We start from the raw sequence: 27,511 nt of genomic DNA, 5'->3' as shown, positions 1-27,511 counted from the left end.
TGCATCTTCCCGACCGATTTCGATTCAATCCACATCCCTTCTGCGACGGTATTTGTATATGATCTTGTATATTTTAAGTGTATATATATATTTAAATGCATTTACGCAAATGTATAGTAATTATTTTAAGGGATTATATATTCTCGTTTTGCTAACGTGCACTGATTTATTGTAAGATTTTCAACCCTGCGCACAGTGTCTCATCTCCCCTATGCTTTGGATACTAACGGGCTGCCGTGCTTGCCTAATTGAAGTATTTTGTGTTTTTTTTTTTTCTTGAGGCAACAACCTGCCCGATAGTTCGTGCACTCGATCGATACCGTACGGTTAACAACTAACACTATCCCTGTCCGTTGAAAGCCACCATTGAACAGTGTACAGCAAAGAGCTCAGTTTCCCTACCTTCATAGATTCGCTACAAAGTGTAATTTGCATTTATTGTTCTGTTCGCCCAATTGTTTGTGTTGTTCCAATTGCTACTAGACTTTTATTATATATATACTACTAAAAATGGGGATTATGGCAGGTTACTTATCAATTAGTTAACCCTTTTCGCGTGGGAAATGATGTAATACTTGGTAAAAAAAACACTTTAAAAAATCTTTTTATAAAACTCAATGAACAACCGCAACACTTCTCTTACACAGTAAAACATCATCAAGAATTAAAAATAAAAACAATGTAAAAGCCACTGGAACCAGGTGTTACAAGCAATAAAATAATGTTACAGCATATCATTAGCAGGGTAGAAGAATTACAGTAAAATACTTCGCCGACAGTAAAGCGTACCTTCATCGACATTGATCGCGAACACGATTCACTTTATAAAAGTGTGTAATGGCTACATTCAGATTTTTCAGTTTGTTCTCCACCATCCTGCAGTAAGTTTGTATACATTTAAAGCGAACGAACCATTGCAATGTCGTGGTGTACGCGATGATTGTTCCAGTGTTATCGTACAATGTGATAAACCATGCTAAACGCCACTGTCGCTAGGATCATGTTTAGTGTCACCATCGACGTAGTACTATTTCAACTAAACCACATTGTTTCTCTTCGTTCCTCATGCAGTAAAGCTATTCTTAAAAACAACAAAAACCACTGTTTTCCCATTCCCACTAATCGCGCGAGACAAAGGTTGGAAGAACAACCATCCCCGGGGGACAGAGAGGGAAACCGCTAACGCAAGGTAATGCGTCCACCACCCAACATACAATATTACGAATGGTTCATCTTATCCATTCGTCTTCGCGCCAGATCGGACATCCCGACCGGGCCCAAGTTTGCCGCCTGGGGAGAGGAAATCGCCCGGAACGTGGCGTGCACCGCTCCCTTGATAGCTTCCGTGTTTTCGTTGGTCATTTTGGCCCCCTGCGCTGCTGGTTCGACTACTACCGGTCGATCACCGTGCTGCGTAGCTGCCGTGCTGTATGCTGGCCGTGGGGCGCATCGTGAAAGCCATGGATGCCGCAGGATCTGAGCGGCGGTGGGACGCCTCGAGGGTACAATATGCAGCATCTGGCGAAGCAGTTCCTTTACTTCCTCCGATATAGTGGGCCATTTCTGGAAAGTTTAAAAAATAACTATTAGACACGCAAAACAATACGACTTGGATATCGTTCACATTACTTACGCCGGTCTCCAAATCCACTTTTCCCGACCCGATACGAGCGAGAATCATGTCTGGCGAATCGTTGGGAGTGCTAGCGAAGGGTGTTTTGCCATCCAGCATAATGTACAGCAGCACCCCGAGCGACCAGATGTCGCAGGCCAGATCGTACCCTTGCTTCTTCAGTACCTCCGGTGCAACAAAGTTGGCCGTGTAGCAGGGCGTCATCAGAAGCCCATTATCGGCCCGCAACTGCTTGGCAAATCCGAGATCGCACAACTTCAACGATTCGGGCGTATGATTGACGGACGCGTACAGTAGATTCGACGGCTTTAGGTCCCGATGTACAACGCCATGTTCGTGCAGATAGGCGACGGCCGATACCACGGTTCGGAGCACAGCACTAGCCTCCTGCTCGGTCATGTAATGGATGGCCAGGATGCGATCGAGCAGCTCACCGCCCTTTAGCAGCTCCATCACCAGGTACACGTAGCTCGTATCCTCATGCACGCCGTACAGTGTAACAATGTTCGGATGGTTACCGTAGCGTAGCAAAATTTCAACCTCCTCTCGGCAATCATGGTAGGATTTGTCGATTATCTGAAAAATAATAGAAAATAATACAGTACGTAAGGCAAGTTGTCAAAGGAAATGCTTTTCATGTTTTGAATTAGTAGCAATACTTAGCAATAATTACAAATTATCTGGAACATGATTTTCAATATTAAATCAACAAATCTTTACCATAAAATGCTAACACACTTTACCATAAATTACTGAGTGGCACTTAAAGAGCACTTGAAATTCCGTAGCGATATAATCAAATTAAAGTATGGGCTGCGATTTGAACAAACACGCCACATTTGTGTTTAGTACAATTTAGTACAAAGGTAAAATTAGGAATCATACCTTCACCGCGTAATGCTTCTTCGTCGTACGATGCTCACACATTCGACAGATGGAAAACGTGCCCCGACCTAACTCCTGCATCAGAAAGTACTCATCGCCGAAGGCGACCGGCTTCACTCCCGGAATTTCGTTCGAAAACGGTGACCTCGAGGCGGGCTGCTGCTGCATCACCATGCTGCTACCGTTGGCAAAGTTTGGCTGCTCGTCCAGCAGCCCCGGCGCGATGAAACTGAACCCACGGAAGATTTCGTGCGCACTGGCACTGACAGGACCACCGGGAGAATCCCTATCGAGAGTGGAGAGAAGAGGCAAAAATCGTTAGCCTTTCTGTACGGAGCCAAATCCAAACGGTTAACATACTTTGGCGATTTGTTCGTATACTCGGAATCGAAGTAGAACGCATCGTCCCGCGACACGGCCGGGATGAACGGTGGCCGAACCTTCTTGCGCTCGAACGCGTCCCAGTCGACGTTGGCAAAGAACTCGTGCCGCTTGATGTCGTCGATGCCGTTCGGGCCAGCCCCGAGCCGATTGAGCGGGTTACGCTTGAAAAGTGCCCGCAGCAGACTCTGCGCTTCCGGGCTCAGGTTTTCCGGCATACCGAGCTTCGTCTTGAGGATTTGGTTCATCGTGTCATTCCGGTTGCTACCGTGGAACGGCAGGTTTCCCGTCAGCATCTCGAACTGCCCGAAACGAAAAAGGGTGAAGGGGTTTATTTGTACCGGTACTGTACTAAAAAGATCGGCCATATGTAGTTCATTACCATAAGCACACCGAACGACCACCAGTCCGCCGCGAACGTGTGTCCTTTTCGGTTCACGACCTCCGGTGCCATGTACTCGACCGTGCCGCAAAAGCTGTACGTTTTCGAACCATCCAGTGGTTGCTTCGATAGGCCAAAGTCCGTTAAAGCTATGTGTCCGTCCTACGAGAGATAAAAATGAAATCGGTATAATTTTTATTGTTGTTCTTGGCCAACCTCCCGCCAAACAGCACCGTCCTTACCTGATCTAGTAAAATATTCTCCGGCTTCAAGTCCCGATAGATTATGCCGATACCGTGCAGGTGGTTCAGGGCGAGTGCCAGCTCCGCCAGGTAAAACTTGACGTCCTCCTCCGTAAACATCACCTCCTTGCTCAGCCGCGTAAACAGATCACCGCCGCGCAGGAAGTCCAGTATGAGGTACAGCTTGCCGGGCGTCTGGAAGGCGTAGTGTAGCTTCACGATGAACGCATGCCCCACATCGGCCAGGATGTTGCGCTCGTTCGTGCTCCGGACGCGATCCTTCACCTTCAGTGTCGCCTTTTTTAATACCTACGAACGGAGAGAATCACAACAAATCAGAACACGTTCTCATCGGGTGAACCGTACGGAACCACCGGAACCACCTACTTTCATGGCATAGAGCGTGCCGGCATCGATGCCGACAATCTTTCGCACCAGAAACACCTTCCCAAACGAGCCCTCGCCGAGAACCTTCAGCAGCTCGAACTGCGACGGGTCAGCCTTCTCGTGGCCCTCGCGGATAATATCCTTGATGTCGATCTCGTGCTCGTCCGATCCATTCCCATTTCCACCTGTATCACCACCGCCAGCCCCATCACCGCGCAGCTGCTGTCCCATATCACCCTCGCCGGCAGCCCCAACTAATCCGCCGCCCATATCCAGATCCATCGCTTCCTCGGCCCCCACAAGCAGCTCCGCTCCGTCGGCCGGCACGCGCTGGTGATGATGATGATGAGGGTGATACTGGTGATGGTGGTATCTTCCCCCACCGTCGGGCAGCTCATCGTCGTCCAGCATCGCCTCCGGTTGCCCGTGCTGCTGCGGATGGTACGTCACCATCCCTTGAATCTGCTGCTGCTGGTGCTGATGGCGGCTGTTGGCGGGCGGATGTTGGTGATGATGATGAGGTGGGTGATGGTACTGCTGTTGATGCTGCTGCTGCTGCTGCTGTTGTTGCACTAGCTCCGTCTGATGTTGCGCCGTAGCTGGCAGCGGATCGTAGGCTTCATCGACCACCATCTCGACATTGTCCTGCGAGGACGTCTGTGAAGTAGCAGGGCAAAGATAGCCGAGTGTAGCGTTTTCCACCCAGCAATGGGCAGTGAGACAAACGGAACACGTGATTAGTTGTGGACTGGTAATTAAAACTACACTAAACTGTGCCAAAACAGAGTACACTCGATGCAAGGCTGCACATGAAACTAAATACTGGATAGGAAAAAAGGGATTCAAAATAGATGCAAGGAAAAGAGCGACTCTACACGACACACACTTAAAACACCAATCGAAAGAGAAAGTAACAACAAACAACTAAAAGAAAGAAGAATAACTATACAAAAATTATACTAAACATTTAACACGTTGACTGCCAGGCGCATTAGCACACTTTTTTTAGTACAATCTGTTTTGATTAAATTTGTTTGTAACATTTATTAAACCGACAGTTTTCGAAGGGTAAGTTAAGACTTATCTTCCGAAAGAGTTTCTTTTTAATATTACTATAGTTTTCATGTTGCATTTTCCTTTATATATAGGGTTAAAACCTTATTAGAACTAATGACAGCTGACTATCAACAATGATAGCCATGCCAGTCAACGTGTTACAGCAACTAACAAGCCTACTTTTCAAGTGTTTTTCCACGCTTAATCGAATCCCACTCCTATACCGTAAAACCCTAATGCTAAGCCCAATGTTTTGTACTGCGATAAAAAAAATCACAATAGCCCACACTTACTGAAATCGTTTAGCGGAGAGTATAAGCGAGGGAAAATGTTCAATATTCATCCGCACACACACACACACACGCGCGCACAAAAGCACACAAAGGCACACCTTGGTTGGCAAAAAGCTACCGAAGGTGTCCGACAAACAATATCAAACATCAAAGCAACACTCGACAGCGCAGCGGAAGGAAGGCAGCCGGATACGGGGCGAAAGAAACTGTACGCCTCCGCAGAAATGTTGCCCGCAAAACGGTATCACCCACTCTTTGCCAGCCAGCCATATACCGCTGGCTCTTCTTGTGGCCGTTCCTCACCAACATGCCACGCTAATGCGAGTCATGCCCGTGCACGGAAGGCTACAGCTTTTACCGTATAGATCCAGCCGGCTTCGAACTCTCGGTGCTTGGTGCACACGCGCAACCGAACGAAACGAGCATGGCTCGTGTTGGTGTGTGCTTGAGACGCATGAAACACCAGGCGCCTCCATTAGCTGCCCGCTGCGCTTCGGATTTCGGGACGCTTACTTGGTGGACGTGCCGGGTGCGTCTCGGGGATGTCGCGAAAAGCTCGGAATTAATGCCACCCATTCCAGCACCATACTACATAGTGTGGAATGTCTAATTTTGGCATAAAGCCGGAGTGGTAAGGTGGGAGACTTTCTTTATGACCTACTTGTTATTATAATACGTTTTACAGGGTCCTTGAAGGCGGTTGACACAATTTTGCTGTTTCAAAATAAGTTCCGGAAGGCAATTTGTTTCACAGAAGGATACTTATTTTCTTTCGCCCATTTTATCATAACAACGGAAATTTTGCGAATTTATTGATTTTCTAACCTCACAGCCGATATTGCCAGACCAAGCAGGAGAAAGTAATCAAATACTAAATATTTATCCGAACGAAATTCCATCCTTCCACGATTGAAAGATGTCTGAAGTTATCTTCATCACTCAGTGTCACAGGTCAATAATGGGACTGTCACACGTACCGAGTTCTCGGAAATCCCTTGCCGCTGGCGTGGTATCATGTCGGGACGCCGTGTCAATGTACTGTCAATTTTGGCACCTCGAAACAAACAAAAAAAAACGGAACGGAAAATGCGTCCGATCACCCTGTAGTAATTCGATCGGCAGTCGGTGCAAAAATCGCAGAATGGCAAATCTCTCACCAACCCGCAACAGGTGCATCAAACCGGGAGCCGAGTAGGGACAGGGAAGGTTTTTTTATTCGGTGTTGATTTTTCGCCCAAAGGAACGTCAGGATCAGTCTATCAGTTTTGTTATGGAAATCTGTTGCAATATGTTTCTTGTTTCCATATTGGTTCTATCTTTTCACTTATCGCCACCAAAAACCCTATAAGTGGGGAACGCGTAATTTTCCCCCCGAAGAATAATACGTCGCAACAGGATCGAACCAAATCCGATTAAAGGCAGCCAGCCCGAACAAAGACCCTCGATCGATGTGTAGAAATCAAAACACCAATCGTATCGTGGAAAAGAATAAGCTCCGAACCGAAGGCAGATACGGAAAAATAACAGCCCTTACGAAATCCGAGGCAAATTTTTCCCTCCGTTCGCTGGGAAACTTTGCCGGAACCCAGAGAAAAAGAAGAAGAAATGTTTAGTAATGAAAAAAGTTCCTTTGCGAAAAGACCAACAGTCTCGCTGAGCATTCGAGGAGGAGAAGAGTTTTCTCGAACGTGGCAAATGAACTCCAAGCCGATTTGTTATCATCCGGGCCCGGGAAGAAATATGACTCGTCTTCTATTTCCATTTGCGAAAAAGTTTTCCCTCCCCGTTCGGCTGATGATGGTGGTGGTGGTGGTGTGGTAGGAAGCGACTAACGGAGCATACAGGCGACACACTTGACAGCCGGTCTTTTCCAGCTCGTTTCCACAACACCCTTCCCTCTGGTTTCCATTTTGCTTTGACGCTTCCGAATTTTCTGAATCCCAAAATCAAACATCGGTGGATCGTGAAGAGGTTGTTTTGGGAGGGAAAGTTCTAAGTCATCAATTCACCCCACCGTTTGGTTGGGCGGAAGAAAAGTGCAAACGTGTTACAATAGCGTGCCCTAATAGAGCCGATACTAAGCTGATGAAGCAAGGGCAGCGTTATGAGATAAATGTAGCAGATAAAAGCGGGTAACCACAAAGTACTCAGATCGTGAAAAAAAGGATACTATTACATGATTCCCGGGGACTAGAATAAAACCAACACCAGTAAGCATAGTGACCGAGCTGAGCGTTTTGTGCTAGCTTTCAGGAGTTTCTTTTTCCCCTGCCGTATTTTTATTTTAAAACCACCCTTTTGCCCACGTGTTCCGTCAACCGAATGTACACACCGACGCCAGGCCGGCGCAGCAATGAATAAAAATCAACCATCGAATATATTATTATCTCCGAAAACTGCAACCGGCCATGGCGGGAGCCGGTCCCTCTAGGGTCGGGGTACTAAAAGGAGGAAAAAAAGAACCGTTTCGGCCAGCATAAATCATTGGTATCCCGCAGCAACCGGAGAAAAATGGTGGGCGTTGCCTTCGCCCTCGAGGATGACGGAGAAAAGTTCATCGAACGGATCGAACGTGGGCTGGCCGTCCTTCCCCGGCACGTCAAGGGCGACATCACGGTTCAGCTGAAGTCAGCTTGAAGTCGACATGCAAATTTTGGACGAAAAATTCCAAACGTGGTTTGCAATTCGAAGGAGAAAGAACGGTAGAAAGTTGTGGAAAATGCAATCCGCTAACGTATTGGCGAAACGAAGTGGGGACATTCTGTACACCCTGGTACCAGAAACGACCCGTCCCGGTGTCGACCACTAAGGACCTTCGGTGGAAAGGCCAACCAATATTGATGGTAATTTTGCAAGCCCTTCGTTTGCGCAAGCAGGTACTGCATGGCGGAGTATATAAAGGGCACAAAACGACCGATGATAATGATCGAGCAGTTCCTGGAGCGTGGGACCAGAATGGGAACCGTACGGCCGAGATTGTGTGTGCCATCGCAAAAATCGAGCCAATCCAACCGTTCACCCTTTTTTCACCGCGCGTTCTTTAAAAGTGTTCCTTTTTATGGACTCGTTAACAACGCACCGTAATGTTGTTCCCTTGTGTGACTTTGCTTTCCCTTCTCTGTTCCCTAATGGTTTCTTTAGCACATTTCAAGGTTGGCTTGTACCATCGCCCGTGCCGGAAGATGCTGCTGTTTTATAATTACAAATTTACCTTTCGCCTAACCCAAACCGAATTACGACAGAAAAACCCAAGTTTAGTACCGAGCTGCTTTTGCTGGCAACCTGTTTCTTCCATTTATTCAACAGGTTCGGGCGCTTCCCTCCGGCGGTGATGTTTGGTTCGGGTTACGCCTGCCTGAAAAGGGCTTTTCGTTCGAGATGTTGTTTGTGTTTTTGCCCCCCCGGTACGATTCCGGCCGGGTCCGTTACGGGACCTTCTTTTCCTCTCAGACACTGCTTGCGAAGGCTCCCCGGCGGTCCCTTATGCCACTCCACCCTCTGTGATCGTTTCCTCTCGTTTCCATCTCGAGCGAAAGGAGGGGCTTTTCGGCACGGGATCATGTCGCCAGTCAAGCTTTTGGTGACGCATTTCCAATCCATTGCACGCTCGGGCACGTTTCGAAACGTTCAGCGAAGGAACTGTGGCGGCATTTTTTGGGGGAGGAGAAAAATAAATATATAATCTTTCCGCAACGTGTTCGATGGGGTTGTGAAATAAAACCATTTTAAAAGGGTTTGCTGCTAGCGGTGCTTCCCTGAAAACTGAAGATGCTATCCTACCGATGGGAAAATGTGGAGGAGGAAAATCCAACACACGTTGGTTTTGTCCATATCCGTCAATCGGGTGAATTTGCTTCCATTTTTTAAATGCGTACCCAAAACATTGTACGATGGAAAATCGAGCGTCACGCTAGCAAATGAAATGGAATATGGTTCTTTACAAGGCGTACTCTCCTGCAAATAAAATCCATCACAGCAGAATGTGAAGTGAAACAAATTACGGTGCAAAGAGGACGAATAACGATGCGAGTCCGAAGAGCAGGATTAATTTCCACGAAGCTATTTTCCACCCACATGAAAACTTCTGAAAAATTACGCGATCCGGTGAAATTTGCGTTTGATGAATCTATGTGTATGTGTGAGTATTTTTGTGAGTTTAAAAAAACATTTTTCAAGGACTTTTCCCAAGGCTTCTCTCAGTATTCTACACGTGCCAACGGCAAGGCAGACCGGAATGTACCCAACACCGCGGAGAACGCGTTTCATTCAGCAAAAGTACAAGGTCTCCGGTGGAGATAATTGTCTTTAAGTTTCCGTTTGAGCAGTGCGGGCAAAGTCCCGGAAGAGACCCTGCTCGTGGGATGTCCTTCGCGGAAAATTTCCACCCGCTGGGAGGAGGGGGAGGAACAACTCCGACCGAATCAATCAAACCGAAATTCCGCGGAAAAAGGGCAACACGCTTTCACCGCCCACCGACCATTTTCCCTCGCGAATGGAATGGAATTTTCAATTCCCTCCCTATCGACTATCGTGCCTGCGCTATGGGTCGAGGAAAACGTTTTCCGCCACTCCTAACCGTTTGCCTCCCCCCTCCCAGTTTGTGTCTTAATGGGAGCATCCGCACCGGTTCGTCTTTGTTAGGAGCTTCAGGTTCAAGTTTAATGACTTTTCAACAACATTGAACCGGTCGCAATATAAATGTTTATCTATGTTTTGAAGCCAAAAAGCCGTACAAATTTACGTTCGAATTAGAAAAAGAAAGTGGAAACTTAGAAAAGAAAAATAAAGATTTCACTCAAAATTTGGTTTGATAGACACCGAGAGAAATTGGTTTGAAAAACAAAAAAAAAATATAAAACGTAGAAAATTTGCCTTTAGAGATAAAAAACTATTTTTCAAATTACCAAAATATTTAATTTCACTTTCCACACTCATTTATTTGTGGGACTTCCCGAACACTTCGTCTTCAACCTAGTTGGTTGCCTTCAACACACGTTGCGAGGAAACTCATTTGTAACCGGAGCCGTTGGAAATGGCAGTGGTGCTGTAACAAGGAGCTACGTAGTCATTTTCACGAAATATTAAACCCAAACATGCGGTAACGGCTATCCCTCTACCAGTGGCAGCCGCGAGAAAATCAGCTTATCAGGCAGGCATGCCGGCAAAATTGATTCAGGTGGTAATCTTCACCCTAAGCCTGGCACGGCAGAAAAGGCGAACGGTTTCGGTTTGCTTTTGGTGATTGCTGTTTGCAAAGTGGGCGCGGGGTTTTACAATGTGTTTTCCACCTCCCTTCGGCGGGGTGGGGTTTGGTTGTATAGGTTTTTTTTTTCTGCCATTGCAAACGGTACCGGCAGGGATAAGGTCGAGAACAGAAGTTTACCGGGAGGTGGAAAGTGACCTTATCAAAAAGGCGGTTTCCTTTCCAGCGCCGAGCTGATTTCACAAACTTTGTGCCGTTCACAAATGTCAGAGTGTGCGTAATTGTTGAAACGGTCGTTTGATAATGTCACCAACGCGCAATGAGGGAGCGATCAACTAACAGCCAGCCTTGTGTTGCAGTCAAGTACGAGTGCGTTTGATTGTTAACTAACCGATAGCGGTTCGTTTGCTTCCAATTCGAAGACTTTTTTAAATAGTTATAAAATGAAGCATCCTTGAAAATGCTATTCAAATATACACAATGCCAATTTCATTACATTTAGGTGTAAATTAATACCTTCATTAATACCATCAGTCGGATTGCTTATTCATCTTAAGGAAATTTATTTTTTTCTTAAAAAATCTGCTTTCCCTATGATGGGCTAAAGATTACAAATACCAGCAACTTTTCTTCCGCCCGAAAGCTTATTTGCTATCTCTCCGGCAAGTACTATTTTATCCCCCGTACTCAACGATGCAAGCTTTGCGGCCCAACGGAAAAGGACGGGCCTTTAGCAAGGACACCCCGTTCACCTTTCGCCGACCGTTTTCCGAGCGTTCGGACGCAGCGAAGAATAATCCTTGCTCGAAACGAACGCTACCGTTGGAGCGAACGGTGGCAATGAATTCCTCTTGATTGCAGCTTAACGAGCGGTAAACCCCATTGGCAAAGGGAGAACGATGCCGCCGAGGCGGCCCCGGAGGAGCGTGTAAATAATGAATCCACGTGCGCGGGGACTTCGGCCGGATCTGGACGGACGCTGAGTTAAAGTTACCCAACTGAGTTTTAGCCTTACGCTTGGAAGCTATGGGGACTTATGCTCGATGGGTTACTTGACATATTTATACTTGCGCCGCGCGAGCAATCATTCAGGCCCTGTATGGCTAACCAAGGGAAACCTCGACGCTGAGACCTATCTATGATGGTTTCGTGCAAATCCGAAACAAACCAAAGTCACGCAAAAGCATTACGCAATTGGAAGTACAGTCAATCCAACCTAAGGTTGGCTCGCATCCCTGGCAAAGGTCGTTATTTTCAACAAATGTTGTACTGCACTTACTTGATTGGAGCCAAGCAGTCTTTAAACGTGTAAGATACAGATACAAAGCGACGCGACTTTCGATCGCTTGCCTTGGCGAAAGTCATCAACTACTTTACTTCAACATAAAAAGCTGCACCTATATTATTGACCATGTTTTAGCAATCATCAACTGAGACAGAATTTGAAAAAAAGTTGCGTAATGTTATACACTCATAGTAAAAACTAGCAGCCCAAACGGAAAACGTGGCGCGGACGAAAGCAACAAGTCACAACGGAGTTGGAATATGAAATGGCAAATGAAACCAAGCATAACTCTAAATCAATGGCAGTCCTTCAAGCTTTACTACGAAAGAGTGGCGCTTTTCTACGGGGTGCTATTAACATTTAGCTTACGAGCATTCAAGAAAGAAACAATAACAAAGGGTGCTAGCAAAATGTTAAAAACTTTAAATGTCATGTCCCACGCCGAATTCAATTCTTGATTCTGTTTGTGTTATCAAATGCACGTGTACCTGGTTGGTAAAGTGTTTAGAAATATGTGAGGTATTAAAAGGGAAAATATGTGAGCATAATATTGTGTTTAATTTTTAACAAATTTATGATAATCATTGTTTGATCGGTCGTGACAAAAATCTATAATCCACCATCCATCTTATCAGTGACGCATAAAAGAATACGGAGCTAATTAGTGCCGTTCCTTTGCTATCCTAAACTCTCTATCTTTACTTCCACTATCCGACGCCTGAACGAAACGCTTCCAGCAGTCAGCAGCTGCAACGGATGGGCGTTTCCTCCTGTTCCAACCCAAGCCCCACTGAACCACCGCTTAATTAATCTCCAACGTCTGATTGGCACTCACATCACAATACGATCCTTTCCCGACCAACGTCAGCCCACCGACCGATAGTTACGTTCACGACAAAGCGTACTTCAGCTGCCCGGTGAGGCGTATTACAAAGTTCACCATGAACCTCGAAGCCCACGCAAACTACCGTCCATCCGTCGAGCGAGAGTCCGTAGCTTGGCAACTCGAAAGGAAGAAATGAGGAATACGATGATAACCATGGATTACCGTTGGATTTAGCACTCTACGTAACGTCTCGCTTATCGGGACGACACTTAGTTTTGATTCAACTATCACTCACTAGACTTTTTTGCGAAAGATCTTTCGAATGGAGTTTTCGTGTACACACAATAAGTTTAAGCACTGCAGATGTTGTTTAACATTTGTTTGATTCCTGTTGTTTAACACGTTGACTGCCAAGCGTTTTTAGCACACGTTTTTAGAACAATCTTTTTTACTAAAATTTGTTTACAACCTTCATTCAATCGACGGTTTTTGAAGGCTAAAAAACTTAACTTCCCAAAGAATTGATATTAAAAAAAATACTATAATTTAAAAGTTACATAGGGTAACTGTACCAATAGTGGTGCATTTAGTACTGTAAATATCAATTAGGTGTAATTTATGAGTGTTAAGAACACAATATTCTACATATTTGAATCAATTATGATCGAAACATGCCTTTTCTTCTGAAAAACATCTATTTTCACCGTAAACTATACAAAATACACGAAAAAAAGCGTATTTTTCTTTCTAGTCGGTTGCTCCTATTATGGTGGAATGGTTCCTATAGTTGTGGTATCGTGTTCCTATAGTGGTGGTAGTACGAAAAACTTGAATATATTTTGACTATAACTTATTTTTGAAGCATTTTTAAAACAGGACGGTAAAATACTCCTTGACCAATGCGTTGTCATTGAAAAGACTGTATTGTTTTACCGAAATATGTCCAATTTTAATTCATAAAAAATGCTCTGAATATTACAGCTAAAACGACAGTAGGAGCTCGTATATGCTTTATAGCGTATCCTTCGCCCGCTTTCTTTTTTCTTTCCTCTCCTTCTTCTGCTGAGCCTTCTCTCCAGTTTCGCTTTGTTTATTTTGCAGAAACAGAATAAAATCACTAAATTTACCTGATTATATTGGCCAAAACCGTAATAAAACTAAAATATACTTGTGAAAAAATCTATGGCTACTATAGGAACAACTTGGGTTTTTGTGCCTATAGTGGCACTATAGTAAAAACTATAAAAATATAATAAAATTATGCTAAAATGCACTAAGTTCGTATAAATCAATTATATTTGAGTATGTAAGTAGCGAAATCATATCGTTTTAATGATTTTGTAGTGATTTATAGCCTTAAGGAAATCATGATATAAGAATCTATAACCTTAAGGAATGCAGCATGTTGGGACAACCTGTTTAGAAAATATGAATTTTGGAGCTTATATATTACGGAATGAGATGGTTCATCTTTTTAACACTCCGCAGAAGATCAAAGAACATTTCATAGAAGAACAAATAACTCCATTGTATATATATCGGCGTAGAGCTAGGATTTTATTCCACTACAACCACTATTGGTACTAGCTCCACTATGGGTGCACTTACCCTATTCATTTATTTATGGGACAAAAACTTTTTAGAACGAATGACAACTGGTTATCACAAATGATAGCCACGGCAGACAACGTGTTAATAAAATCATCTACATTTTACGTTTCGTACGATCTGTACACTTTACAAAAAAACACATCACATAAAAAAAGGACAAAATCTTTTCTAAACAAACCAAATAATGGGTACGAGTTTCTGTACTTTTTACCGTAAATAAAATCATTAGAATCAATTTCAGGGTTTTCAATAATATTAATCCAAATTTAGACTCATGCACAGTACTAATGAAAATAACCATCTACCCTGGTGTATGTACTATGCATCGCTGACCACTACTGTAATCCAATGACAGCGACATATATCAAGGTGTATTCATCAAACGTTTACGAAGGAAGCCACGCTTACAATCAAATATCCTAAAATAGAAAGTTATCCCCAAAACTGGATTTCAACCGGTGCTTGCTGGAAGTGTTTCAAATAAAGCTTTGTCGGAAAGTATGAAAGCATTATTTTTACATAAGCGTAAAACCATAACTCTCAAGTAAAGAGTAAGAAACCGACCTTCTTTCTCCGCCCTTTCTTAACCAAACATCGCCGGGACGTCAAGCTAGTTGAAAATATATTTTAAAAATCCGTTTAGACGTAACGGACGTAAAATGACAAATAACACCAGCTTAGACGGACAAAAGAAAGAGAAATAAAAATAACCATCCCCACCAGCAACGTGCATCGTATGCACTGTATGCACATTTGCTGGAGGAAATGTAATTGGCAAACACCGACCAAAGTGACCAAGCTGGCGGTTACTCCCGAAGGGAACATAAATGTAGGTCGAATGAAAATAAATCCACATGTGACAAACAAAAAACCCAACACAAACCAGGGCACTGACGGAGGGGCTCATGGTGCTATAATGGTTCGATGAGTGCACTGATTGCAGGAGCACAACCCGTCGGGACAGTGGGAATAGGTCTCTGGCTGGAGTTCATCAGTAACTGTCTGGCTGCATATCGACGTGCAATTTGCCATGGGCAACATTCAGCGTACAGTTTTAGGTTGCGGAAAGAAACGAGGTAAAATTGATGTGCGATTTATTGCCGTGCGTTTCGTTTGATCAGTTCTCGCACGGCAATAATTGGAAACATTGAAATGATTGAAATGAAAGATATAAAACCAACCAACCATGTGTTTGTTATGTAATGACTGATTGCACTTTTGACGAGCGCTACCAGATTGCCCACTGGGTTTCAATATTTGAAGCGATTCTTTGCTTGACATAATTCTTAAGCCTTCAGATAAGATAAAATTTTGCGACGCTACTTGCGATAATATAAAAAGAAGTCTAGAATGTCATCATCTAAAAATATGCATAAGACTACGGAGCTGATAAAACGATTTACCGATTACACATCGATCGTATCGAGGTATCTCAAGTCAACATTACACAAATGCACGCGCATTTCAATAAGGCTGTGTGGAAATCTTCCCTAGTAAGATATGTTCTGCCTCTGATATCGTCTCCTCGTTTAACGTTTGGTTTAATGAAACCACATCGGATTAGAGTTCGTGGTATGATTTTTTTATGTTATTTTATACTTACGCCAAGTTACAAGTGCTATATTTGTCTAATGTAAACACACACAGTATTAATCTACGATACAACGAATTGTTTACATAAAACACACCATGCCAAATGAAAATTTTATTTAAAATAACGATAACGTAGTTCAAATTTTAAGCTTCAACATAAAGTATGAAGGACATCGGCATGATCTACAAAAAAATCAGTTCGAAACGATATTTCATTTGTTGTGTATTTCAGTGAACTAACATGCAGCTGCAGTTGAACATACAATGAAGTAATATGACACATATAAAGGAAAAATCTATGGAACAACAAAGAAAGAGTGATAAATGGGTTCGGTGCACAATAACATGACATGAAGAATGAGAAACAATATGATCGAAACAAGAAAAAGAAACAGCAAACAATTACGATATAGAGAAGTTCAGCGATCGCACGAGCATCCATGACAAAAAAGGGTAGATAAACAATTAAGGAATTATATTATCAAAAGTGACACATAGAGGACACAACTTCATTCCGTTTTGCATTCCAGACTTTCCAGAGATAGTTACGTTGCAATAAATTCAAAACTAAGAACAGCCATGTATTTGCGAGATTTCTATAGTTTTGAACACTTTTGCTTGCGCAACATTGAACGATTTAAGATGCGGGGCAATTTTGGGTATGAGAAAGATCTTCACATTTGCTTCAAATGGTTCTAATCGTTTTCCAATGACTCGAGTAATCGTCGTTTTGTTACCTCGCAAAAGGCAGTACAGAAACGGAAAAAATGCAACAAACTTAGAGAACGAATATAAGTTTTAAAAAATTGCATTTGATATTTGAGAGACGAAGAAACAATCGTCGTCCCGTATTGTGGGCTTACGTACTGAAACAATCCGGAGCCCTGAAATCGAGTTAGACACTCCGTGCGCTGGAAGAAGAAAAAAATCACACGAAACAGAAACAGTTTAAGAACGATAGACGGGAGAAAATTGATGCGATAAAATCGAAAGTAGTATGTGGCGAACGATAGAATGAATACGAATACGAGAAAACAAAACTTTGGACGAAGGTGGAAAAACTGGCAGTAAAAAAAACTAAAGAGTGATAACGCCGTTGTTGTAAACACAAAACAGTTGAAACAGGACACAGAGCAGCAGCAGAAAAAGGACACGAAGCACGGAAAAGGTAAACAATGAATATCGACATATGTTTGCTTGCAAATTTGTTTGTTTCTGAATCAAATGAAAACTAGCATAAAACATGACAGCATCACAGGCAGGTTCAACGACTCTACGGTCCAAAGGAAAGTAAAAGTTTACCACAACAGATCATAACTAGAGCTGGCCCATTGATGACGAAAAAAAATAGGAAATTAAACTAGGGAGAATGAGATTTAAAAAATTTAAAATTGACACCGCTGCTGTTGTTGCAATAATAGACCTACAGAGTTATAATGCATAAAAGAAGATTATTATCGCCCAAAATGATAAAAAAAACCTTTCAATCAATCAACAAAACAGTAAATCAATCGCTTCAAGATGGAAACTCCTTTGGTTTGTCGAAAATAAAAACTCAATTTTTAATAATATTCCGATGCCACTTACATTACGATGTATTACAATTTCAATCATTTTAATTAGTTTGTATAACTTTTTCTCTAGTTTATTTTGTAGAATTTAATCAGGCTACATTCACTTACAAAACAGCATGAACAAACTCTTTGCAGGTAATAACATTTCGAGCACCTCAACTCAACGACGTCTCGAAAAATGTGAGAAAGATAAAAACTTTTTTACCACCCCACTGTGACCGTGTGGCCGGCCTGGGGGAGGAAAATATTTCATCACTTAGCCACCACCGGTTCGACCTACCTTTGGGACGACGAACCAACAACAACCTTAGGATGGTGAAATAATACACGTTATAGTGTGCAATGAGTGGCAAAAGTTTTTCCTTTCCATGGAAAGTTTCACAACCCTGTTTTTGCTCTATACAGGCTGAGTCAATTTGATTTTCTGTGATGCGATGGGCACCGTACGTGCTCAAAAAGAAGAAAAACAATCAAAAACTGTAACGTTGTATGAGGAAAGTTGAGAAAAGGAATTTTAAAGAACTAAAAGAAAAAACCAAAACTGAACAGTCACGAAAAGAAAATAATATGCTAATTTTCAATCCATTCCATAATGTTCGAATCGATTCAAGTATGACTCAAAGCGAATATTTCGGCAAAAGAATAAACTACATTTGTTAACAGTTCTTTTGCCAACTTTTTCGGCCGTTACCAACAACCGTACAAGATTCAAGGAAAGGGAATAGAAATTGCCCCGTCTTGAAAACATTGCATTTAAGATTAGTTTAGAAAATATTACATTGCCCAGTTCAATAATGCAGCCTTCTCTTCCACCATGTTAGCCAATTAATAGTGATAAAAAAGTATCGAATCCAATATCGAATTTCAACACTGGTATCAAAATAAGGATGCACTGTCTTTTCTAGTGAAGTGATTTTTAATATTACCAATTTCTACATGATTATTGTATTGTAGACTTTCGGGGTCTAAAACGATTTATAAAGGGCTTTATGTTGCACTAATGGCGTACCGACGCATTTGGCACATCGGAAGGATGCATCATAAAAGAAAAAACTATGCACTATGGAAATGTGTTTCCAAACAAGCATTGCGGGACTATGATTAAAATGCCACAAAGCCACAAGCCCAACCACCAAATGAAGCCGGCAGTCCTGCTGCCTCACATTTATGCTAATTCACACTACAACAACACACTAAGCCTTTAATGGACTGCTGATTGAGGCCAAGCCAACACAAGAGGTTTTAGATATTTTGACAGAACAGATGTCAAAAAGTGCTTTTGAAAATTAGAACCCACAGGTATGTTGCAGCAAACAAGAATGGAATTATAAAGGAAATCAAGTGTATGTAATGTACACGTGCTACAAATTCTAATAACATCCTACGTTAAACCAGCCTTAAAATTATCACATTCAACTGACCCATCACACCGTTTGAAAGTCACATGTAGCGCTGTGGCCAACAAACAATTGATCCCTGGGGAATTACTTCCCATTCAATGAAGTACCAAAACCAACCAACAGTATAAAAATATCAAAACGGTAACACAAAACCTCGAACAATCCCTCACCGATGCTTCCAAGCCACGCTATGTTGGTCTCTGATTTTTCCAAAATGGACCGTGCTTAAATCGACAGTGTAAATCTCATTCTACTATAACGTGTTCCCCCAAAGGGACCTACTTCATCAGAACGTCCTCGGACACGGGGCGGTTTAAAGGACCTTACCGCAATTTGCCACCACAACGTGTTGCCGGTCCCATTACCATTAACGAGGTGGTTAATTAATTCAATAACATTTTGCGACAGCGCCGGATTTGGCTTTTTATTGCTCCACGTTAGTGGTCCTCCTTTTTTTCGTTTTTTTTTTTTGTTGTTGTTTGGTGAAATGCGACAGCGAAAATAAACATACAAACGAAGAAGAAACTTTGACCCAACTGCATCAAAACGAAACCACCACAGTGTTTATTTTTAATTTATCTAGTTTGGCCCTTTAATTCAGCTCAACCCACCAGTGCGCGCACGATTTGCGTGCTGAACGTTACTTAATATTCGTTCATGATGGGCATCTGGGGATGGTACGAACGGGCCCTCCCCAGCAAGGAGAACGTTCCCTTAGCGGAACGAGGCAAAATGGAAGTGGAAAACAAATGCAGGAAAAAAAGGAGCGTCCTTTAGGTTTGGCGTCCATCGTGTGCACACGCTTGTTTACAAACACACGTAGATAAAATACCCCGGGAAACCTACTGGGAATTCATTCATTTTGTTTGATGTTTGACGAAGAGGCCAACACAGTTTGAGGCGGATTAGAATGAAAGTGGCGGCAAAGTAAGGGCAGAAGCGGTAATTTTTGCCACCTATATGATTAGCCACGGATCCGAGGGATTATTTGCCCGGACCCATCGCCGGAAACCGCAAGCCCTAGGTTCAAAGGGCCCTTGGATGCGGCTTTGGTTCGGCATATCAATGGCTAAATTGGATTAGCATGGACCCTTCGAAGGTACCACCCAGTGTCGGCCCTTGAACCTGAACGCTAAATTTGGCACCCGAATGAAACATCAAACAACCTTCCTGCCAGCGTCAAGTTTACCAGCTCGATCGTTCTTCCGACTCGGTCGCGGCTAAACTCCGGTAGATAATCATTCAACCATCCAGCTAGCATGATACAAGATGAAAAATAAAACATCCCAAAGCATCCGACGTTCCCCCCACTCCCCCCCGGCCGAGGTTTAATCGAGTCGATCCGGGTTTGCACACCAGCACAGAGCAGCGGCCGGTGTTTATTTGGCCACAGCATTATCATAACCAGCAACATAAACAAGCATCGAGCGGTGTATGTGTGTGTGTGTGTGTTTTCCGGAGGGGGTTGTTAATTTTGAAAACCTGTTAACCTTCTCCCGGGGTCCCAAAGGCTCGAAGGTATCGCGTATCGCTCTCGGTAGGTCGTGCGTGACCGTTCGACCAACGTTCGACGACACAAACGCGCGCCGGAGCTGAAGGTGTTAGACTTGATGCAAAACCGGCTCCGGATGACGGGTGATATTTAGATTCACTCGCCATTTATTGCCGGGATGTCATCGGCAACGGGGAGGTTAACAAAAAAAAAAAGTTTTATCACACAATGTCAATAGAAGAAACCTGTTCCGTTGCCGCGACGGCCATTCGTAGCATTACGGGGGTTAGGCCACTCTGGAAAACCCAAATGTAGCCCATAACCTCAAAAAATGTTATTCCGTAAGATTGTTCAATGTTGGAAAATTAGCTGAACAACAAATCGTTCAGTTTCAGTAACATAATTCGTACAAGCTTTAAAACCTATCATTTTGAGCTTATTTGTCCTAAACATTTTGCATTTTCTAAATTGTCAGCAATCTACTGTTTGAAAATCCCCCAAAAAGATTGTGCCTGTGATTAAATAATTACAAGCTTCTACATAGCAATGTTCCACAAGAGAGTGAGAGTTAAGAGAAGAACTAACCTTGTTAGACACCGATAAATGTCAGTAGATTGAAGCGATATAGCACAAGCTTTGATAATCTCTGCTCGATCTGCCAAGTCACTCTTTGACATGGATACTTTTCATCATCTTCCCGAATCAGGTTAATCTACGGCCCACCAGCAAGCAAACATTCAGCCTGCTCCAAAGAATCCAAGATCAGATCGAAGGTTAGCTCGGTTGATCCTCCAAGACTGTGTTTGACATTTGACCTGCTACTACAAATCAGACGAAAGCCGACTCTTTCGGACGAAGCGGGCAACGTCTCCTTGGAGTACGATAACCCGTATCCAGTATCTTACGACGACGAGCGAGGACGGTGGAAGGTGCTCTTGGAACATTGACTTGACCTTTGGTGTGGTGGAGTGAAGCTTAAACATCCTCCTCCTACTTACTCTCCTCCAAGAAGACAGAACGAAAGGGAGTCGACTTCGCGACAGAGCGTCACCCACCAAACATTGGACACCCGGACCGACGTCGAGAGTAGAACAAAGTCTTCTCCCATTCCGGATAATCTCAATTGCCCGCGTCGGGAGGGTACTTGAACCGAACGTAACGTCACTGCCGTCGTCTTCGCTTGGGAGGGAGGGGGGATCATCCGGGACCAGTATCATTTTGCCGCGCAAGTGTTTGCTTCCTCTGACCGATATGGAAGAGAGGGCGGTCTGGCGACACGTTGGAGTTCAAATGTGACTCAATTAGAGGACCTCCAGCAGAAAAACTGGCTGTGCTCCACCATCGCGGTTACACCGGCGGATCGAATTAATGATCCTAATCGAGAGTGGACTGGTCGACTGCCACGTTCCAGGCACGTTGTCCGCCAGCGCCGAAGGGCTACAGGCACAGTGACTGTCAGTGTTGCAACAAATTCCAATTACACTGTCGCTTTTCATTAACCAGCGATGCCATTCCGTAAACGGGCTCCGCTTTTCGGGGATAAGGGATTTTTGCCGAATTTCCAACCGGCTCCGCTTGGGCCCAACCCGGGTTGGCATAAACAAAAAGCGGGGACCCTAAAGACCGCAAAGATGTAATTGCTAATAATGTGCCACAATTACGTGGCACCGGCGCAAGTATAGCCCACGCAATAAGCAGACGCGGTACGCGGGCGATTAAAGGAGGGATTCGGTGGAAATCATTGACATAGATCCCTTCGGCGTTGTGAACCCTGTTTGGAGAATAGTGAAGATATTTCTTCATTCACTGAGGGAGGAGCCCGGAACTGCCTCGCCGATGGAACTGCGCGGAGCAATTTGGAACCGTTTTGTGGACCATCGGGAAATGCTTTAATGAATCCAATTAACGCAATTGTTTCAAACATTGTACACCGTAGTGGGTACATGATGAAGCAATGTTAAACATCACCTACATAATATGCCAAGATTGTAACAAAAAACCCCTCCTTGGACAGTTGAATAGGAAATATATGTTTCCTTGAGGAGAATTTACAAAGAGCAAGGATATTAGTATGGAAACTTAGTAAGAATAAACCCATGCTTATCTTTATATACAGAAAATTCTTGTGTCATGGTGTTAGTGTTTAAACTCTTTCTAAGCTACAAAAGCATTTTTGTTCCAACTTTGCACACATATTCGTTATTCGTGACGATGTTTGATGTTTTTAACTATATTTTACATTTACATTAGGAAATTACATTCTTTTTAATTAATAACGAATTTCTATGTTCATATATTTTGTAAGTTCAACTATCAAATATAAACAGTTCTGCTTTGTGGTTGAGTACGGTGTATAAGGTGGTGAATTTATTTCGAACAAATCGTTTCATTTTAATAACTAGATAATGACAAAAATAATTATTACAAAAGTTAACCAAGTCCGCTGGTTTAGGTATAAGATAACAAACTTCGTTGGGTCGATTTAGATTGTACCACACATTCTCTACGTTCATGATGTTCATAAAAATGTAATCACGTTTCCCGCCCCTGTTTTTTTTTTTATTCTAACTATAGTTCACAATAGTCTTATTAAAAGCATCAAACGTGACTCTTCGGGTACGTGATGGCTTATCAAATTAGGCTTTGCGGGTGATCATGTTAAATAATTTAAAACATTTTCTCTGCCCACTTTCTTTCCCGTGCAAAGTTAATAAAACCCAAGCTGCTGGTTCGTTAAACATCCTCTACACCAGTAGCTCGCTCGGGTGTTGGAGTATTTTAATCAACTCAACTTAGATAAACTAATTTACATCCGAACTTGGGGCTTGAGCGATGAAAAAAGAAGCGTACGAATTGGAAATGGAAACAAATGACTATACTCAGACGCGCGCTTTTCCCCATCCCTTTGGCCAACCGTCCGCCTACGAGCAAACTTTACGTAGCGCATAATATCTGATGTTCAACAGATACTCGTGCGGTGCAAGCTCGCCGACAGATGGAGGGCATCATAGACGAGCTCTCGAAGGGGGTACGTACGGCCCCCATAAGCTCTCCACCGGAAGCAGGCCGAACACTGTATACGGTGGAGGACAACTGTATACGGTGAATGAAAAATGAGGTCCCGTTATTGGATCATGTCAATTTGGCAATTCTCCATATTGGTCGGCGGGGAAGCCGCCTACATGTTCAGGAGACGCTTCCCTTCCACCACAAGGATTGTCATCAAATTGTCTAAGGAGGGAGCTAGGGAAATGGAGCGGGGTGTAAGGAAAGCTGGCTGTTATCGATCCAGCACGTCGTATGTGATGAGAAAATCTGCCAGATGATAGAAATATCTCCGCAGATAATTTATATTGATTTGAACAATCGTGATTTAATAGCATTAGCTTTTTTCTTCTGTTCATATTTATCATCAATTACTTTTATAAAAGAGGGTAAACGAAATTACTTTTGAACATAAAAGTCACTATTTATGACAAAATAAGCAAATTCATTAGAGCAAATTGTTTTTTTTTAATGAAATAAAGTACATTTTTCGCCAATACGAGTCTGCGGGAAAAAAAAATCATTATAATTGTACAACTAAAGCCCACAAATGATTCGTAAAGTTTATAAATACCTACATTATTGTGATATGGATCTTTAAAAAATGTAAAGTGGATGATGGATCTCTTTAAAAATGTAAAGTCAAACTAAACTGTAATACGATACGTTACTAGACGAAAATCTTCAGGATAATCACAACTAAAAGACTACGTTTGAAAGGGGACCCATTGGATACATTGACGAAAATCCAACCCGGTTCAGGACAAGTTTAGTTGCCAAAGGAAGCTGCCAAACATCAACTGTTTTTATTACGCTCCCATAAACGTGGAAAGACTCATTCAACAACCAAGCCGTGCCTTACGCTCGTCCTTACCAGGGGAAAAGGAAAAGAATGAAAAATGCGTGATGCCATCCTCGCACTAGAGCGAACGTTCTCAGAATAGAAGAGCCTCCAGGCGCAAAGGCTGAATCTAAATAGCTGAAGCCTGATGTACCGAGAATTTGCAGGAAATTATGTATTTTCAATCTATCCTTCTTCTCCTCATTTTGTCTGCTCTCGCAGATGATGGAAGCGAAACATTTAAATTATACTATTTAATATTGTTCGGCAAATACCTTCACGCTGCGCTGGGACTTGATGGACGTTGATTGAACGTACAGTAATGAGAAGAAGCTTAACTCCCGGAAGCTATTCATGGTTCGTTTATAGAACAGGGTTCTAGGAAGATATTTTCTATCCGAACGAAACCCTAACGGGAATCTTGTATCCAAATTTTCCTTCGACAATTACGAAAATGGCAACGGTATCAAGTTGTTTATTTAAACATGGATCCTTGCCGACACAAGGATCTAGTTTTCAATAAGATATCCTTACACCGGATAAACATTTCTAGGGTTGTAAAGGGTAAAATCGGATTCTGAAGGTATATGCAAAGCAAGTCTTGTGGAAGAACCCAAGCAAAGCAAAGTCTTGTGAAAGGACTAACAATCTCCTACGCTCAGCCTTTCGTTTCCCTCGATTCCATCAGTGTCTTGGGTAGCTTTCTGAACATGCAGCTACCTCGATTCAAGTGGGTTCAGTATGCAACCTGCACACATTATTACATTACACCGACTCCGATGCAATGCAGGGGATGCTGAAGGTTACGGCCGATGGTACAATCAGTGCTCACCATCGGCCAACTCTGGAACACGCAAATAGTTTCCCTCGCTCGCAAAGTGTATTCACATGTATCGATTTCTTGCCCCGACTTGGCCCCTTCCGGCACTTCGATTGCTTCGGGCGTTCCGGTAATTAAATTTGAAACAATAAATCGACTTTCTTCGTCACACTCAAAGGGTTAAGCAAACCTGCCCACGAATGTTGACTTCAGTGCCTAATGGACAAACCGCTGTCGGGACTTTGAGAAGGGTTTCCATTCCCATGGGGGAAGTTCAAACATTCCCTCGTTGAGTTACGTACGGGGCGCGCACATTATCAGCAACAGTGCGTGGGACTGCACGGAAATCAATAATCGATTCCCCAAATGGCCACCCGGGGCTTCCTCCGGGCGTTCGGACGTGAAGATGCGTCGAAACTAAAGCAAATGCCCTTTCCCACACAAACACGACTGCAGTGAATTGTTGAAAAACGAGCAGTTTTTCTTTTATTATTTAAAAATACTTGTTGCTATAATTTGGCATCGAATTATAAGAATATAAGCTTACAGTAAATCGACAAACAACTAAGACTTCTGCAATTGATTTCTCTGCATAACCAATTAAACCGAAACGTGTCAAAAGTTAGACTGTGTGCTCGACCGCAGATAGCAAAGGATTAATTACATAACTTTTCGTGAAACCATCTCGGCGGGAAACGAAAGATAGTGTTGCCAACTTTTCCCCTACGGCCAAATGGGCGGCACATGGTACGAACGTGCTCATTTCATGGAATCACAAGGAAGCAACATGTTTTCCACAACTAGTTTGTCACACGCAAAGGTGGTTTTGGGGAAATTGGTAATTTATTTATTGGCAGTAAAGTTAACTTCAAAACTTTTAATTAGTACCATGTTTGTCACTCAATACACACAAATGTTGGTCTTCTTTTTAATTAAAAGCTGTATTTTATAGACCAATTATAGCATATGTTTTGCAATTTCAATTTTTTTTTAGAAAGCATATGAATAGCGTAGCGTTTCCACTACGGCGTGATGAAAAAGGTGTTTATTGGACAACATACAAAATGCTGATAATCGAACATATTTTAAAACAACAACTGAAAAAATAAACATTTTGTATAATTCATTTGACAACTTAACCATGTTTTTTTACTGACCAGATTCACAGTTACATAACTGCAAAGAAGCTACACCCAACATCACCCTGCGGTATGAAAAGTTACGATACATGAAATCGATATAACTGATAAGATAACAAGAGATAAATACGGGCGAAAACTAAACGAGAAAGTGGCGCATTTTGTGCCGTCCCGGACAATATGGACACCACGTGAAAAATATTGGATTATAATGTTTTACTAATTTGTATTCGATTCAGATATATTAAAGCCGTATGTTTGTACATTCGATGCTTAGGGGAAAGAAAAAGCTTACTGAGCGAATTCAATCGAGCCATTACGGAAACGGATAGCAATTAACAACAACAGCACAGATTAGAACCGAATATTTTGCAAAATATTTTTCATCCAAAAAATGATACAAGCTAAACGAAACTGTGTGGTCGGGGAAAAGGGGGTATATTTTGTTTGTAAATTAAAGGATTACCGAAAGGATTGTTTTTGGAAGGATTCAGAGAAGTTATACTTAGTAACCGAAAGATAACTCTAAACATGTGATGCAAGCAGTAATTGCGAAACAACCACAAATCATACGTACCTCGATACCGACGATATTGATTGGGACTTTCTCTCTCCATGGATCGATCGAGTTTGCTAGCGGCATTCTCCAGCTTCGCAGCGTAATTGGAAGGGAAATCCTTCAACGGCGGGGTGCGATGCGTTTTGCGTTTGTTTCGGCCTGCGAATCAGTTTGCAGGTTCCAGCTGTTTGTTCCTTACGACGATGACTTTGTTTGTCTCGGTTTGTCTTATGTTTCCGCGTTACTGAACCGATGCCGTTGTCACCCAATTAGCGTAACACACTGCCATTCGCGGGGGCACCATTGAAACTTTCGTAAGCTGCAGTAACCTAGAGATGCCCTATTTTCGAAGGTTACAGGCACTGGCCTCGGACACTATTCCTGGGAATCCCGTACCAGGTGGAGCATCCCAGTGATACGCTTGCTCCGGCTACCAATAGACAAACACACACAGCCACACAGGCAAGCACACGTAATTGTGCGGTACTTCAGGTTCAGCAGACCCGCAGGATATAACGTTGGCCGGCGGGCGGTTGAAGCTGCTCTGCAGTACGGTAAAAATCGATCTCACTTCCGCCGCACCCTGAGAACCGTAGGAGGACGAACCAGCAACTAGAGCAGACTGATCGATACGATTATTCCACTTCCGCTGTACGAACGAAGAACGGTGTACTGTCGATGCAAGTTAGATTATGCCTAGTTGTGCACTGTTTCGCGGGTTGCTTCGATCACAGTTAGAAACCAACGACACGGCTTTCCAATGTGCACTGCACTATGGAACCATTTAGTTTCGCTCGACCTCGATCGGAACTCTCACGGAACACCGTACCCCCCTGGGGACCTGTGGTGTGTTTACTAAGTAGT

The 27,511-nt window shown here is 43.0% G+C and overlaps 1 protein-coding gene across 1 annotated transcript; it reads right to left on the bottom strand.

The window, feature by feature from the left end:
- Positions 1-210: 210 nt before the first annotated feature.
- Positions 211-27,511, bottom strand: LOC131260571 (ribosomal protein S6 kinase 2 beta-like). Its single transcript, XM_058262333.1, has 8 exons — positions 26,666-27,511; positions 3,911-4,567; positions 3,524-3,832; positions 3,282-3,443; positions 2,879-3,201; positions 2,519-2,804; positions 1,634-2,209; positions 211-1,563 (listed from the first exon to the last, which is right to left on the bottom strand). The coding sequence occupies exons 1-8, from the start codon at positions 26,729-26,731 to the stop codon at positions 1,219-1,221; spliced, it is 2,724 nt and encodes a 907-aa protein (XP_058118316.1). The 5' UTR covers positions 26,732-27,511; the 3' UTR covers positions 211-1,218.

This window comes from Anopheles coustani, chromosome 3 (genome assembly GCF_943734705.1).
Source record: "Anopheles coustani chromosome 3, idAnoCousDA_361_x.2, whole genome shotgun sequence".
In the NCBI taxonomy this organism is placed as follows: Eukaryota; Metazoa; Arthropoda; class Insecta; order Diptera; family Culicidae; genus Anopheles; species Anopheles coustani.
This window is presented reverse-complemented; position numbering and strand designations above follow the sequence as displayed.

Bases quoted from the DNA above. Each gene is read 5' to 3' on its own strand.
- LOC131260571 (XM_058262333.1), bottom strand. From the start codon at position 26,731: ATGCCGCTAGCAAACTCGATCGATCCATGGAGAGAGAAAGTCCCAATC. The intron at 3,444-3,523 runs GTAAGGACGGTG...TATCTCTCGTAG, and splicing joins AGAATATTTTACTAGATCAG to GACGGACACATAGCTTTAAC. The intron at 2,805-2,878 runs GTATGTTAACCG...CACTCTCGATAG, and splicing joins TATACGAACAAATCGCCAAA to GGATTCTCCCGGTGGTCCTG.